Below are 17,048 nucleotides of genomic sequence, written 5' to 3'. Positions count from 1 at the left end.
AAGATGTGAAGGAGAATGTTCTTGGTGGTTATTCAGAGCTCCTCCAATGGCTGCAATAATGATGCTGACATTTTCAAAGTAAAACCACAAGCGATTAATTAAAATTATTCTTCAGCTGATCAGAAAACCAAAGGGTTGTAATGGATGGCCTGATTTTAAGCCTTCTTTGTATCGACTAATCCCAGTTAATGAAGTGCCTTCTTTACGACACCCGTGTGTTCTTAGACTGTGTGGCGTGCCGGGTCTGACCATGTGCACTTCTTTTGCCCTCCCCGCCTTCTATCTAACCGTCACCGGTGTGATCGGCAGTGAGGAAGGCGAGACGGCACGGAAAAAGGCCACGGTAATCACGTTTCCTGTTCCGTATCAGCTGACCCCTATTGAATGGCAAAATGAGCTCAGCTTGCACTGTGTGTCTCTCAACTGTCGCAGTGTTTGACGAGACATGTCCACGCGGTGTGCGTCACAGGCCTGACTGTATACGTTTGTAAAATGATGGTGTGCAGTTTTCAGCATAATTTTACATACTGAAAGGCTTGTTTTTATTTAATTACCGAGAAATTGTGTTATACGGTGTAACGGCACCATTATTGCCACCACCAGGTTCATTGTCACTACTTTTAAACCAGCCCATGCTCGGTAATTGGACTGAGCAGAACACTGTTTATTGCTACCCGTTCTACCATGATGGCACGGCCAATGCTACTCGGCGAAATGGTAGCTGGGCCAACGACGGAGAAGCGAATTCAGTGCATTGGTGAACTTTCAACCATGACACCGATGACGGCATGGGACAAAGCGACCCAGCCGTCCAGATCTACCCGGGATGATCCCTTTTGACTCGATCCAGATACCTGCCACATGGCTCATCGTACTCGACAGCCATTTTTACATCACCAGGATCCACGCTCCAGAACTGAGGTACCATGTTACCAGAAAAAAGATACCCTATGCCTTCACTGGGCAGATCGAGCTTGCAACTCTAGTGCATAGATGACCTCGAGGCCATCGTCCTGAACCACTGAGGTACACAAAGCAGACGACAATAAGTCGTACTGCTGTTACCACCGCCCGTCCGCCTTTGTTACCAGCTTCGTCTTTTCTACCACAACTCTCAAGACGATTGTGGCGTGAAGCTCATGGGGCATTCAAAACTTCGAGATGTACAGCTTTCTAAAGTTCTGTGCCCATAGTTGCGACCTCTGTTTTCTCCAGCTAGACGGCCACTCCTTCATGAAGGGAATATGAAACGAACCGCTTCTTCACCACCTCACTGTGGTGCGGCTTCTTTGTGGGCTCTCCAAACAGCTTTGGATTTCACCAGCTGGTGCACAGCTCTACATGAACTTGAAAAATGCTGTTATCCAGTAATATGTCGTCCCTGGCGGCCTGTTTCGCCTCCCTGTGTCCATTCCCGAACAGGCCCATTGCTTCTGTGCCGACACCATCATCTTCAGTGCCACACCTTCCTACTGAACTTAACGATTGCACTTTACTTGAGTGTCCAGCCTCACCTCACGCGAAAACGAGCGCCCGCTGCGACGTGCACTGCAAGTGACGCTACCTTTCGCTTCGTTTTCTTAACACGTTTTGACACAGCTCCACAGGACGTCGCGCTTGCTGCGCAGTTATATTTATTATTAATGATCAGCACTACAAAACGGCACACGAAAAGCAATAAATGGACAGGACGGCGCTGCACAAAGTCCGTTTTTCGCTTTTCATGCGTCGTTTTTGGGCTGATCACTCATGAGGAACATTCACCAACTGGTACAAACTAACAGTCTTTTTGAACCTTTATGTCGACTTCCACTAGCAGCTGTGAAGTTCTACCAACCTCACTGCGCTACATAGGTGAGAGGGATGTTCTAGCACACTTCCCTTACCCATGTGCTCCGTGCCTCCAGTGGTACAGCTTCCAGCGGCCAGCGACTGCTGGAAGATTTGAGGGCTACAGCGTATCCTGGAATCAGCTCGGTCTTTTATGCTCATACTGCGGTTGAGTAGGCTGTACCAATGCACAGTGTCGTATGCCAGGCGCGTCAGCCATCTTTACCAGACTTTCGTGTCTTGCAGCCTGCTCGCCTAGATGCTCTACTGAAAAATTAGAACTCGGTCAATCACCGTCGTGGAAAGCGACGTTCCATGTTTTTATGCCATCCCGACGCGCATCCCAAACTCACCGCTACGCCTCGACTTACGTATACCGTTCTCCACGCTGTCATAGGAGTTCAGTTGGGGGACCACCAATGAGATCGGCAAAACTGGCATAAATGAGTTGTATCCAATGCCGCTGCAGTTAGACCACAGCTCTTCTTTTGCATGCTCTGTGATTCTTCGTCTCACTGTAGCTGCGCAGGCCGCAGCTAGGGACAGCATTGCAGCCACAGCTCATGACAAGAAAAGCACAAGCAGGCAGTTCAACTCTCATCATGCTGCACCGTGGTTTATCCTGTCGGAACCTGCTGCACATCTCACAGTTCATTAGTTCACTTACTCCATGTCCCACAATGCTTCGGTGATCGCACTCTTAGCGTCGACCACCAGACGTTTGCCTCGATCTTGGCGAATAGTGAGAAAAAGGTCGAGCAAAGCAAACACTGACGGGACGCCTCAGCGTTATACAATTTTTGCCCTAATTCTGGAGAGAAATGGTGGAGAACAAGCCCTTCGGTTAATGCGTCGAGAGTAGCCACTGCCGCATAGGATTCCTACAGCATTGTTTTAAGAAGGTGGACAAAGAGGTGAGGGAGCAGGAACTCGGCCGATCGGTCCAAGAGCTTACTCCTCCTTTGCTCATCCACTTTTACAGCTATCATGTGTTGACCCGGGCAGTCGATCAAGTGATATACACTTAATACACACTTAGTTATCCCGTTGCGTTTGAAACTTCAAACCGGGTGCTCAATTTATGGCTATAACCCATTTTAGGTGGCAACAGTGAGCTCAGTCACACAGCAAGATTTTTGCTGAAACTGCAGCTGGGTGGTAACAAGAAAAGGTGTGCAAGAGAGCGTCCTATACACATGACTGTGTATAAATGCATATATTGGTTCACACACTTGCCTTTTCTTCACATCCACCCATTCCTGCCCATTAAACTGTGCGCTTTTTGCTGCTGGAACTGCTCTTCTGCAAAAATTAGTCTTTATGGTTTCCAGTGCGGTGTCCAAACACGCACACCGGTTTCTTTATTGCGCGCTGGGCGCTAGGGGGATACATATATTTACATAATCATCTTCGTCATCATCAGTTTTGTAATCATCATTGTGAACCAGCGCGCCCTTAGATCAAGCTCCATGCTCAGTCTAGATCAGCATGTGGGTCTCCACGGCTCATGTAACCACCATGACACAGTTCCTGCTTCTGGAATATATGAGGACCCGGGCATACTACCACATTGATCACCTGTAACAGAGAATAAGAGGAAATTAGTTTTGCGTTCAAGTTTTTGCAGACTTTTTTTTTACTTGTGCCTAAAGACAAAGCTCGGTCTGGGACCACATATTAAGCTGAAACGTCTGACAGGCCCCGGCACTGTCACACATATGCGCCTGTATTTCGGCGACCAGACATGTATGCTGTTAACCAGTACAAAGATTGGTCTCTCCCTTACTCTCCTAACGGATGACATCAATACATAATTATTCTTCAATTCTGTTATGTAATTGCGTGGCCGTTGCTCTAATCCAATTCTAGACTCATTTTATACATTATGAGGTGGGCATATTACTCTAAAAAGCTACGCCGCTTCTTGGCCAGTCCCCCACGTGGGTATATATGCGTCATGAGTGAAGTAACAAGACATTTCATACCTCTCATCCTGTTAATACTCAAGTGGCAGTGACTGAAATTTGAAGCATACCATGTCAGAACCTACCTTACAAATGAAAGATTTTGATACGAGGGGCGAGCACTTTTCACAGAGCACGTAACTAAGGAAGTAGAATTTCTGCCTTACGTACAACAGCTGCACTTTGGCTATGAGCCACGTTGCTAATCAGACATATGGATAAAATTTGATCACCTTGGGTCCTTTGACGTCAACAATAATCCTGAACGCAAAACTTTCATTGAATTCTACTTCCATCGAAAGCAGCCGCCACGTTCGCCATGAAGCTCGCAGCCTTTTCTAGCAGAACATTGAGGAAGCACCATGACGATAACCAAATTGGTCTAAGCTATATGAACCTTATGATTTCCAAGAATAGGGCATTGTAAGTTTATGCAGCATCTCCCGTGCAACAAGCACAAAATAACCAATGTCGAGTTTAGGCGGGTATTCATGGTATGGCGCATGCGCCCACTCCAATGCACAACATCTAATGCACTCTGTGCAAGAGAGAGCTTATGGCAGGAACTTGCATTGTTTTTGCAGACGTTCATGCAGTTAGTTATATAGATGTCGAAGGGGAAAAAGGCAGCATGTCAGACGGACATGAAATGACCCATGGTTGAAAAGTAACAATGATTTAACCACAGGATTGAACGAAATGAACATAGTCAGCTGTTGTTTTTAACGAGTATATTTTGCGTGCCTGAACGGCAATTGATCCAAGTCATTTAGTTCATTGTATTGTGCATACCTCGAGAATTTTTTTGTAGAAAATGGCGGGGTGGTATCAGAAGCATACTACTTCGCCGCTTCAAACATGCTACCGTTGGCAGGTTGCGTTTTGTTTGGCAAAAAAGAAAACATGGCAAATCTTATGAAAAGGCGCGCGTGGACCTACAGTTATGCTCTGAGTCTTCAAAGTGTTACCTTGAGACTATAAAACATTTTATTTTATACTGATATGAGTAATAGCATCGTCCACTAGAACATTTTTTACTAACTATTCAGTCATGCGCAGCCGCAGGTACATTGACAGATGCCATCGTACCAGATTGCTCGGAGCAATGCTGTCTAAAAACAAAATTTCTTTAGTGTTATTGACAAGAAAACATTTTAAGGCGTTTTGTATGTATTTCCCTTTGGAAATACTAACCATAGGTACTGAACAGCCTTATAGTGTAAAGTATAACATACCAGAAGGGTAACAGCCACTCGTCTTTGTGATGGGGATTACTGCTGCGAAACACCCTGATTATATGATTTTTATGTAAATATAAGCTGAAATTTTTGCAACCGATATATACGTGGATTAGTGCATGAAACACACTTGTTATTAGATTTTTAAATGTATTGGCTTTTACTGCAATTTAAGTTTGAAATGCCCCTTGGGACAAAATAATTTGCTATATATGTCATTTTGTTTTTATAGGTTATATGTTAATGGTACCTGAGGCAAATTACTACGTAGAAGGAGTTTTTTCTCTGTTTACAGCAATGGAACGGTAAATAATTCCACAGACAATGGTCGTTTGCTGATTCCTCTGACTTGGTTTTCTAATAAAAACAGCAACGAAGACGACAGCGCACACACTGCGCTTTGCGAAGGAGGCATCTTCTTTGTACCCAATGAGCTTCAGTTACCGACCGAGGAAAATGTGCTACTGGTCTTATCTATGTCCCACCGTACGTTGTCTTCAACCCACTTGGCAGCTACTGCACGAACATGCAGTAGACATGAAAGAAAAAGCCAGAGGTTCCGGGGATGGTTTTTCTTATCGGCCCCAGCCTTTTTTGTGCCGTAGCTATTAGGGACCACGTAAAGCGGCCGGAGGTACAGTAAATATGGAGCGGCGACTGAATGGTGTCCGTCTGCAGCACGCTCAATCCTAGCCGTGGCTGAAGTTTCATTAACCTCTAGGAATTTCCGGGAACGCTTCCCTTTCGTGTGCATGGTTCTACGATGAGAAACGGGTAAATGGGCGAAACTCGGTTCATATAAAGCCGTGTGCACCTATGCTCCATCTCGTTATCAGAGGGCGTTCGTAAGCTCAGACAGCATTGCGGGTACTTTTTCCGTACCACTCCGCTGTTTTAGCTTGCGTTGTGCGCGGGCGGTAGCCACTCCGTGTGACGTGTGGTTTCGCTCCGCGGCGCCTGTCGACTGCGCAGACGTGCGACGTGGCAGAGCCTGTCGGTGGCGGCGTCGACAGCAGCAAGGGCAGCCCCGCAGCGCGCTCGGAGAACGCCCTGGACGCGCTGCTGGACGAGCTGCAGACCTTCTCCAAGCCGGCAGACAAGCGCGGCCGGCCGCTGTCCGCCGACTCGCCGGTCAGGGCCTCGTCTGCGGGAAGCAGGCTGCCCCCGTCCTCCTCGACGGTCATTGTGGTCGACGGCGCGACGACGGGCGGCGGCACCAAGAAGACCCCTCCGCCGCCACCCCCGCGGACCACGAGCAAGTCCCCCGTCACGTCGCCCACGGGCCCACAGCGGAGCCGCTCGGAGCCGGTGCGCACCAATGCGCTGGCTGGAGAAGACGCGAGCATCAGCAGCAGCGGCAGCGGAGGCGGCCGCCGAGACCAGCTCTCCTCCAACAGCAGCAGCAGCGAGAGCGTCAACTCGCAGGAGGGGCTGCAGGGGCGCAGCCGCCAGGAGCTGCTCGATTCGCGGCACCAGGTAATACTATGGCCGTCACTGCCGGCTCGCGGAGCCTGGGAGAGGCGTCTTCGAATCGGTGCAAGGCGACCACGAAAGCGTGTACTGGGTCGCTATTCCCGAAGGCCGGAGATTGAGCGAAACTCGGGAAACACGAGCTCTAGCGACGCCCACGTAACGTAATGATTACATTTCGAGGCGGTGTTCAAGCGCTTTAAGAATGCAATTCATGGTATTCGCTGATTATAGGGGTGACATAAGCGGTCCAGGACAGCCCGTTACACGGAGGCGCGACTAGGGCGTGGCGCGTTTTTCACTGCTGTCTCTCGTTCCACTGCTGCACTGGAGGCTACGGGGGGCAAGCAAATCCAACTACATTACTTTATCGGGCTTGTATTTAAGTAATCTGTATTTCACTACAGAGTTCATTTTATTTTTTATTCCAGGCGGTTATATGAGCTTTTTGTTTGAAATTTGCCGTCCTACGAAGCAGTTTCTGCCCATTTCTGCCGTCAGGGGCACACAATGGAATCACGTGACTAAGGCCGACTGGCAAAAAAAGAAAGCGGGTGATGGAAACGCGCCACATTCAAAGTAATTGCTGCTCGGTGTTATAGAAACCCTCTGTCCGCTTTCAGATACGCAATTTCCTGGAAGCACTTCAGTCAGCTTACATTATTTGATGGCGGAAGCTTGGCGATTCTTAACAACAACTGATACATTGTACTTGCGATACTCATTAACAACTGATGATTGTATACTTGCGGTAATTCTTAACTGATATATTGCACGTGCGTATTTTTCCTCGCTTTTATTTCTTTGTCTTTCGGCATGAATTTTGGCATTTGACCGGCTTCTTTTCTGTTATAGCGTGTTTGCGTCAGTTCCTTCTTTTTCATTTCATAGTGAACTCGCCAGCAAGAAGACTGGCACAGAGCACAGCCTCCCTATAATCGTGGTTCTGCGCGGCTGGTGCGCGCCTGTCCTTCTCATGTGCCATCACGTTCACGTGTCACGCATTCTTCTAGAAGTTTTACGTTTCCAATTAACGGTTTTGTGAATTTTCAAAACCGAGCCCATTCGCTCCCCAAAGCTTCCAATTGCTGTCAAGACACCCAATTGGCCATGGGCTACGAAGAAAGGAAGAGCAACAACCACAGCTTTTCATATTTGTTTCGTTTATTTCACTTTGCTCTTCACAGCTCTTGTTCGATGAAGATCTCCACAGTCGTTTTTTTTAATGAACTCTATACCTTCACCCTCCCTTTGGCGTCACGCTGTTTCTTTCGGTCTGAATATTCCCTTGACAAGGTTTGCATGATCTGCTTCCTGCCAGACGACAACGACACTGGACAACACCCGCTGAAATGCGTAAACATTGCCTTCGATATAGACACACGCCGTTGATTATATACTATGCGGCGAGTAAAATGTTTGCAAGAATTCTGTGGCACGAAACGCCTCAAGAGAAACCGTCTGCCGCGCGGACGATAAATGAAGCGCACGGTCATGCAACGCCACATTGGAACGTTTTGCTAGCAGACGATAAATGAAGCACGCCCACTCGATGGAAACCTTTTTTTTATCGAGTGGTCTCAACTGAAGCGTACGCTCTGGCTGCAGACGGATAAACGCATGGTAGAACCTTCGGAAGCCATGTCCGGCTAACCACTTAAAAAAAGGCGAAAAACTTGTCTACAGTATTCCTATTGCGCACACACCTGCTGACTGTCTCCTGAGGGCGGTCGCTGGTGCGGTCGCTACCAACGCTTCGGTGGAAGGTGTCCGTTACGTAAAACCGCAGCTCACGCAACACTTGCTCCTTGGCAGTCATGGAGCGAAATCCGCCTCAAAGTCGTCGCAAAGGGGGTCCGGCGCCAGATGGCTGCACAGCCAATGCATAGTACTTTCGAGACACGAAAAAGGGCTTGAAATTCCTCCTCCGATAATAAAAAAAACTCTGTAGGGATAGATATATGCTTGCTACAGCGACCGTGAACAATAAACCACGCCGCAGCAGCCGCCAACACGAGCGTCACGAGTTCAACTCGGCCGTGCAATATATCTCCCGAGTTTCCTCCGAGTTCTCCTGTCAACCACACACACCCAGCCCATTCGTGGGTGCGGCGTAGCGCCCGAAGCCCCACCCAACTTGGCTGCTATGGAGCCCACATCGCCGGTGGAGTAGTGTCGCAACCCAGAAAACAATGAACGAACGAAGTCCCCAAGCCACCGTCAATCAAATGCTGCCACAGTCGCAGGGGGGGGGAGGTTGTCGGTCGGAAAGAAGTGCTTGTTGTAGTCCGGACGATAGGAGCGGCCACGACGGCAAGATTTTCCCACGGCAGCCGTATTCATACACAGAAAAAACACAATCGATGACAGATGACACACCTTCCACGTCTAAAACGCGCTGGTTCCACGCTCATGACACGCTAAATTGGGGCGATGTCTGATGCTACGCCCGCCGCCCGCACGTAAACAAAGCCGGTCACATTTGACAGTCAGGAGAAGGGCGCGTTCCCCTCGCTACAGTGAACTGCTTCGCTTACTAGGTTTGGGCATGCGCTGAGCTGCACTGGAGCTAGCCTCAAACCACGTAGCAAACACATTTAAGAGTAAGAACACAACACCGAGAAAATCGAACCGCCCCATGCGGCTTTTAGAGGGCGGAGCTTTAAAAGAAGGCTGGGGACAGGCCGGAGTATTAAACGAAATAGCTGGGTTATCTACTTTACATAACGGAGTGCAAGTTGCAACTCGATTCTAGATGGCGCTACACGCGGATGTTCGTACAAGCCGTGCTTTTTCAACGTGAGCGGCGTCGACTGGGCGCGCTGATAATGCCAAGCGTGCTTCGCGCGATTGCGTCGGTTCCGCTTGATGTTTATCAGATGCTGCACTTTCACTACTTTGTTAACTCGAGCAGCTGGAAACTTGGGACCGAGCTATCTTGACTTGGAAAAGAAAGAATGTGAATTTCTTGTATGGATCTGATTGATTTGATTGTAGGGTTTAACGCGCCGACGCAACGCAGGCGATGAGGCGCGCCGTAGTGGAGGGCTCCGGATTAATTTTGACCCCCTGGGGATCTTTAACGTGCGCCGAAATCTCGTACACACGGGCGTTTTTGCTTTTCGCCTCCATCAGAAAAGCGGCCGCCGCGGCCGGGAAACGAACCAGCGACCTCGTGCTCAGCAGCGCAACGCCTTAGCCACTCTTGTATGGATCCAAAACTACCCTTGGGGCTATGGATCCAGATGCTAATCACAGCACTTGTATGTATGAAAATTTCTGAAAAATAAAAACCTACTGCTTTTTCTTCATCTCGGGCCTTCTGGAATAGCATCTTGAAGTGCAGAGGTGCGCTGCCTGACACGAAACGTAGGACAGGGTTAATACCAAAAAAACAGACAAGGTGAGGCGCAAACTATCAACTGTTTATTATCTTGTGAAGGGGGGCGGTTATATATGACGGAAATGAAGAACATGCACGAAAAAATAACAATAAAACGCTGCACGTGACATGATATCTATTCCTCATTTAGGAAACTTATTTCACGCGCCGAAAGCCGGATTGAAGGGGCGCTAACGCAATCTCCCTCCACTCCTGACAACATTGCATATGCTTCGTATATCTCGCGGGTAATCTTGTCTCTGGAGCGGAACAAATGGCGAGATATACGAAGCATATGCAATGTTGTCAGGAGTGGACGGAGATTGCGTTAGCGCCCCTTCAATCCGGCTTTCGGCGCGTGAAATAAGTTTCCTAAATGAGGAATAGATATCATGTCACGTGCAGCGTTTTATTGTTATTTTTTCGCGCATGTTCTTCATTTCCGTCATATATAACCGCCCCCCTTCACAAGATAATAAACAGTTGATAGTTTGCGCCTCACCTTGTCTGTTTTTGTGGTATTAACCCTGTCCTACGTTTCGTGTCAGGCAGCGCACCTCTGCACTTCAAGATGCTGAAACACCAACTAGCCCACTCCCAAGCCTTCTGGAATAGCGCTCATAAAAGGAGCAGAAGGCGTCATGGCCACCTGCCGGTGGGAAGTGGCTCCTTACCTTGCTAGTCCTTGTTCATCCCGTGGCGGCCAGGCTCCTCTGCTTTTGATACTCCAGCGGGTCACTTGGCTCTCCGCGAAACATCTCTAGGTTGGAAACGCGGAGGGAAGGGGGCGCTCCAAGAATTAGTGAACAAGCTTGTGATGGGAACACTAGCAGAAAGAAGGAACGTGGTGCCAGAAGTGTAATGAAGAGCAGGCAGCAAATATACCTCTACAGAAAGAACAAAAGGATATCAATGAACTAGTTGAGATGTTAGGAAAGGAGGGGGGCTGTACTAATAATGAAATGAGATAAATGGAAACTATATATTGACCTTCGCCAGTAGAGGATGGAAGAATTAGCCACTGTAACAGCTGTTAACTGCGCGGCGTAATTCAGGTTCCGGGTTCGGTCTTGTGATATGTTCTGGCATTGTGGGCGCAGGAGCTGCTCCGCAAGCAGCGCCAGCTGCAGGAGCAGTACGCCCGGCTGCAACTTCTCCAGCGCCTGTCGCCGCCCAAGCCGGACCTCAAGAAGACCGGCAGCGAGAGCAACATCCTGCACAAGGCCTCACTCTCCCTGGGCGGCGCCGCCTCGGCGTCTTCCGGTTCGCTCACCCACCTGGCGGTACCGTCGTCGGCCCTTCGCACAGGCGCCAAGATCTACGAGACGGACATACTCTGAACCAAGACCACACGGCACTCACTTCCTGCTTGCAAGACCCTCGAGTGGTGTGCCACCATCCTCCTCTACTCTGCACCAGTGACAGTGTACCAGTGATGGCTTTGGGGTGCATGGCGCGTAGAGGGAAGCGAATTGTCGGAATCGAGCACGCACCCGAGCTTCCAGGTACCGTCGAGAGAGGCATCTTGATTTCATTTTGGTTCTTTCGGGGCTTGATACCCAAACATGGGATGAAGTTTGCCCAGAATGCCTGGCAAGCGAGTAGTAGCAAACAACATCATCGCCTTAAAGTGTTTCCTGAGACATTTCATTCAACTAGAATTAAGTGTAACCACACATAAGTGAATGCTTTTTGTTTCAACTGATTCACGTAGATGCATGCTTGTTTACGATAGTAAAAATTCGGAAGTGACAAAGCGTCATTGATAAATGTTGTAGTAATTTCTGTTTTACAGAGTGTATGAGTGCCACATTCTGGTTAAGTGTGTCCAAGGTGCACTAATTATCAGGTGCGTGGTTCATGTGTTGCTTGTTGAGCGCGGGACTGGGGCAATATAAAATAGACGCGAAAGGAAGGTGCATGACATGACTGCAGACTTGGCTTCTATCCGGGAGCGTTCGCCGTGCCCCTTCGTAGGCAGCGCGGGGCTAAATAACGCGCAATGGCCGCTATGAGTATGAACGGCCACGCGACCAGAACTGCCCTCGACGAGGCGGCCAAGTGCGCATAATGTGTGCTGCCTTCTCACTTTTTCTCATAATAGACCACCTTCCTTACAACCCTACTCGTTCTGGAAAATTGTGCATGCAATGTGATGTCATGACTTGACCTAATCTCTTTTCCTAGCGTTGTGGAAGATGCTTTACAGCATGGTAGATGATACCAAGGCTTCCAGGGTGGCGATATACATAATACATATACACACGCCCATAAAAGAGCCCTCAACGCTGTTTGACGCTTACGCTCTCGACATCAGGTTGTCCGTTGGCCAGTGTCCAGGGAACGCCGTGCGTGGATTATTGTGAGCAGGTTTTGAACCGGGCTTTATTTATCACGTGTAAATCACTGTTAATCACCCTAGCGCCCTCATCCCCTTTAAAAGGTATAGAGATTCCATTCCCACAGTTTTGTATGGGCACACTGGTTACAGAGTCTAGACATCGGCTTGTCAAGCTTGACAACTGTGCTTCTCGTCTGTAGACAACATAGTTCTTGTAGGCAATGAGACTATATATTTCTGGTTTCCTTGGTATATGTGCGCGACGAAATCTGTGTTCTGCGCTGCTACTCTGTACAGCACTACACATAACTTAAGTTTTACAGTGGGCTAAGTTTCATCAGTCTCTTCTGTTGTGCTAGTTCTACTATATTGCAGCCTAAAGGCTCGAATGATCGGTTCTACTGCTTTATTGCCACTTAGAATATCTCGACTGAATTCGTTAAAAAGCACCGGCTTTTACAGGTTTGCAGAGCTTGGCCACATTGTGGTAACAGTTCTTACTACTTAATTCATATTACACAAAAGTAACCCGGCAAGCATTTAACATAAACTGACGGTTCCTACTTTTTACGATTTGACTACTTCACATATCTCTCGAAATGGCCCTTGTGCTCTAGACACTGATCGAGAATTTTTGAGGGCAAAAAAAGCCTGCTTTAACTTTAGCTTATGCAAAACGGACATTCCAATTGAAAACGCATCCGCCTTTTGAATAATGCCGAATTTTCCAAAAGCTTAAATTTTTTTGTCTTACTTCAATATTTAGCATGGCTTATTTTGTGTATGGTTTCGAGCATAAAAAGTGCTATGCAAGATATTTGTGCTGAATTTTAGGCTTGCCTTCAGCGGCTCTGTTAAGCCCCTGCATATTGTAGTTTTGTTCATAAAGGCTTACCGCACACATTTCTAGACACGTTCGATTCACAGGAACTACTAATTGTTTGTTCCTAATTATAAAGCAAACCTGTGTTTGTGAATTCTTAGCGGTTGTGCTACAATTTGAAGTTGAGACCCAGGTTGAGCACACAATCAAACTTGTAGCTAAAATGAACAATGTTCAGACTTAATATTTGTGGCATATGTAACTGTATCACATCTTAAAATGCCTATAATAATGTGTTTACAAAATATATCTTGTCATTGTTTGTTATCAAGCTGTTGAAACTGTGGACATAGCATTGTGACAACGTATGAAAAGATATTCAATGCTAAATAAAAAATGTTGCTTGCCGAACCAGATTATAAACAGCTTGATAAAGAGGGCATAATTAAAATAAGAGAAAAAGAATACATTGAAATACATTTTTCTAATCTTAGTAAGGCAGATAAGAGATTCAGTCAGACATAGATGCTACACAGCCAAACTAGAGAAGATATTATGACTTTTTTCTACAGGCACACTATTCCTGGCTGATAGCCTGTGCCGGAAAATAGTTTTTTTTGCATTTTACAGGCGAAATAATTTGGCATGAAAGCAGCCTGCTTTTGGTTTTACTAAGTGGTGGACTGAACTGTATGACAAAATTTTGCAGCATTAGGTCCAGCCTTTGTTGATCGATTGTCTGTAGCTGTGGTTTTTTTTCTTTATTGCCTTTTTGCATGGTGCTGTAGTTTTGATGCATTCTTCTTCAATGCGATCACAATATCATTAAAAGCTAGCCAACTGACTTCACAAAATCTAATCAGAACAGTTTTGGTATGTTTAAATACAAGATGGCTTGCCTTCACAGTTCACCGAAAATAAGTTAAGTCCAAATACAACCCTAGTTACTAACTCTTTCAGTTAGTGCAGCTTAACGAAATTGGCTGTTCGGAAGCTGTAATATTCACATCAAGCACATGTACTCATGTATCATTCGTTGTGCTCTGCTGAATCAAAGCAGGATGCACAACTGGTCGTGCATTCAGTGCCGTTTGTCCCATCGTGTTTCACAAATGCCCTCCGGTCACTTCTAGTTACCTGAAAGTACATAGACTCCTCTAATACTGTTCATCACAAATGTAGTTGTTCTGAGAATTTCCACCTAATCGTAGGCCATGTTACTGTTACATGTTATAATTGAATATGCGGATGGTGCAGCAGCATGCAGCACAAAACTGGTTCCACATGCACGGCTGAATTTCTAAGTGTTCATCAATGCAGCCACCTGCATATAATGATAGGTTCTTAACTAAAAATTTTTTTGCCACGCACTCTTTTCTTTTGCCTGTGAGCACATTTTTATGCACATTGTAAGTTACATTGTTATGCACAATGCTTTAACTATTTGTTCTCGTATTTTAAGGTGCATGGCACCAGATTTCCACCCGGTAGTAAACACCAAAACCTTTTGATCCAGAATGTTCTTGTTTGTATGCATCAGTTTGGCATATCCTGATTTGACTGAAGTGTAAATCAGTTCAAGGCACTATGTTGCATAGGTGGACTTTCTACCTACTCGTTTGGGCAATTGCATTGATTGATAATTTCATATAATGTGTTTGATGTAAATTTTTTTTCAAGTTGGCATGGTATATGCATGGCACATTCACTTGATAAGGCTGCCTAAGAAGCAACAATGTAGTGGCCTATGAACGGCCACTTTGCATGGAAATTTTTTCCTGTCAACACCTCACGAAATCAATGCAGAATTACTTATACAAGACAACGTTTTGCATTTTACGACCTTTTATGCACTGCTGTAATTCTATCAGTAAAATGTCATGTTGATTCCAGGTTCCTGCTACTTAATGAAGATGTCCTGGGTGCAGATCAAAGCTGTATGGTTTTCATTACGTACTGCGACTTTACATTCATAACCTCACAAGCATCTACGTAGAAAGTGTAAAAGCACCAAGTAATATACTTTTCTGGCCGATTCTTTCTAAACATAAAATATCTGAAGCCAGTAATGAGCTATTCTGGCGAATTCTTTCTGAATATAAATGTATCAGAAGCCTTCAATAAATCTATTGTTACTTCGCTATAATTCGCTATAATTGTTAATTCGCTATAAAACACCATATTGTTTGTTAGATGAGCTGTAATCCTCCGCTTCAGTGAGACTTTGCCACATGCACACATTGTTTGAACTGTCTTCGACATATTTCTAGCATGCCAGAAACAATATTGTTGCCAATATGTGTAACTGCAAGACTGCTGACGCGACTAACTGCATCCTCCCACGATTCCATGTCACAGTTTGAAGCGTTTTAATTTTCAAAGTATATGCGTGTGTGACGTGATAAAAAACATTGCACCACTTTTGCTACCAGATGCATTCAATTCCTTTTGTCTCAAAAATGATCGTGGATATGAAGTTTGGACCCAGAAAACCTAATGAACTGCCTCGTCAGTTGTAAAATAACTGTACGAAGTCCACATTTTGATGTGTCAGCACGAGTAATGAAATCAAGTCATCAGTGTGCCAGTTTATTATCACAAAGACACTTTGGCATTCAGGGTTTTATGACAATCTTGAGCAATAAGTTTGAAACCATTGGAATATTTACTGAGAGCTGCTGTGGTTAAAACTACTTCCCTCATTGTTTAGTTGAGGTCATGTTGGCAGAATATTTTGTGTCTAATGTCATGCAAGTTTCAGTGGCAGCTTACTCCCTATTTGGATCACTTACTTACTGTGTTGATAAAGCAGTGACAGCGATTTAATCGAGTCACTGGAGCTATGCGCTTTTATAGTGCTATTAAACAGCCCTAAAAGGTATAAAGTAGCATACAAACTAAATGACAGTTCAGAACAGATAGATGCATGGTATAATTTTTTTCCTGTTTGGAGTGGCAAGTTTGCATCCGGCATCCGTATGTGCACACCTATTGAAATTGCTTTCTTTGGTCACAGGCCTCCTTTCTTGCACCAAGCATTCGTGTTTCGGTACAATACATGCCATGCTTTCCTAACCAAAACATGAAATTGATTAGTTATGAAGTTTGTGTACGTTTGATTGCATGTGCAACCATGTGCAAGTGAAGAAGACCTGTTTAGGGTATCCGATTATGTGTGCTTACACCCATCTGTAAATACCTGAGCAGTAGCAATTTCTTTTCTCGTACGACTAGTTAGTGTGATTTGCGGTTGCCTGACCTCGCAAGGAATATGCCGCGGTGAAGTGTTATTTTTAGACCGTGAAATGAAATGAGCAGAGTGTCATTCGTATTTGTAAGGAAGTGGCGTTTCTATTGTACTACTCGTCTCAGGTGCTCTTTGACTCGTTATAGTCGCTGCTGTATTCAGCGCTGCGAGAACTTGTGGTTTCTTTGATATTGACGAATAATTGAACATGGGTTAGCATTGTAAGATATGCCCGTTGTGAGTTTTGTCAAAATAAAAAGTCATGTCTTGCTCAATTGTTCTGTCTTGTCTGAGAAACTCCGTGTTCGCTACGACTAGCGATGTTGTTGCCCTGGCCTGGTTGCTGACTGCACACTTATTGCAGTGTCTTGGTATAAGAATCACTGCAAGGTAGAAGGCGGGGACTTTTTCAGTTTTCGGAAAGTGCGAGTTTATCTTTCATGTGATGCGCGTGCAGCGGAGTGTAGGAAAAAAAGATACAGGCTTTCCAGCTCTTCACTCATCGCTTGGCTAGTGCATGTTTTCAGGGATGTTTCTTCGCTGGACGAAGCAACGCAACCTTTATAAATTGGTTACGAGAAGCTGATGTTATGGCAAGCTGGCATTGCTTGGCGAGTAAAAAAATAAGGCAACTTCGAGCAGCTAGTGGCGCGAAGGCTGGACAAACAGCGAAGCTGGCGTAACGACTTCACGGGAACGGAGGTCATCGTCAAAATGGCGCGCAAAACGAACCGCGCAGCCGACTTCTCGCAC

At 46.2% G+C, this 17,048-nt stretch overlaps 1 protein-coding gene across 22 annotated transcripts in view; it reads left to right on the top strand.

Moving 5' to 3' along the window:
* LOC144168811 (coiled-coil domain-containing protein CG32809) overlaps positions 1-16,570 on the top strand; it is a 119,106-nt gene extending 102,536 nt beyond the window's left edge. For 20 of the 22 annotated variants that reach the window (XM_077697789.1, XM_077697792.1, XM_077697800.1 and 17 more), the window contains 2 exons: positions 6,005-6,508; positions 10,985-16,570. In XM_077697789.1, coding sequence (XP_077553915.1) covers positions 6,005-6,508; positions 10,985-11,224 — 744 coding nt within the window. In that variant the 3' untranslated portion in view covers positions 11,225-16,570. Of the gene's footprint in view, positions 1-309; positions 344-6,004; positions 6,509-10,984 lie in introns of all 22 variants that reach the window. The other 2 variants (XM_077697781.1, XM_077697801.1) reach the window with 2 other exon arrangements.
* Positions 16,571-17,048: the final 478 nt, after the last annotated feature.

This window comes from Haemaphysalis longicornis, unplaced genomic scaffold (genome assembly GCF_048455015.1).
Source record: "Haemaphysalis longicornis isolate Haplotype H1 unplaced genomic scaffold, Haemaphysalis longicornis Haplotype H1 scaffold_2, whole genome shotgun sequence".
NCBI lineage: Eukaryota > Metazoa > Arthropoda > Arachnida > Ixodida > Ixodidae > Haemaphysalis > Haemaphysalis longicornis.
Note: the sequence above shows the minus strand (reverse complement) of the source record. Positions and strands in the feature narration are given on the sequence as shown.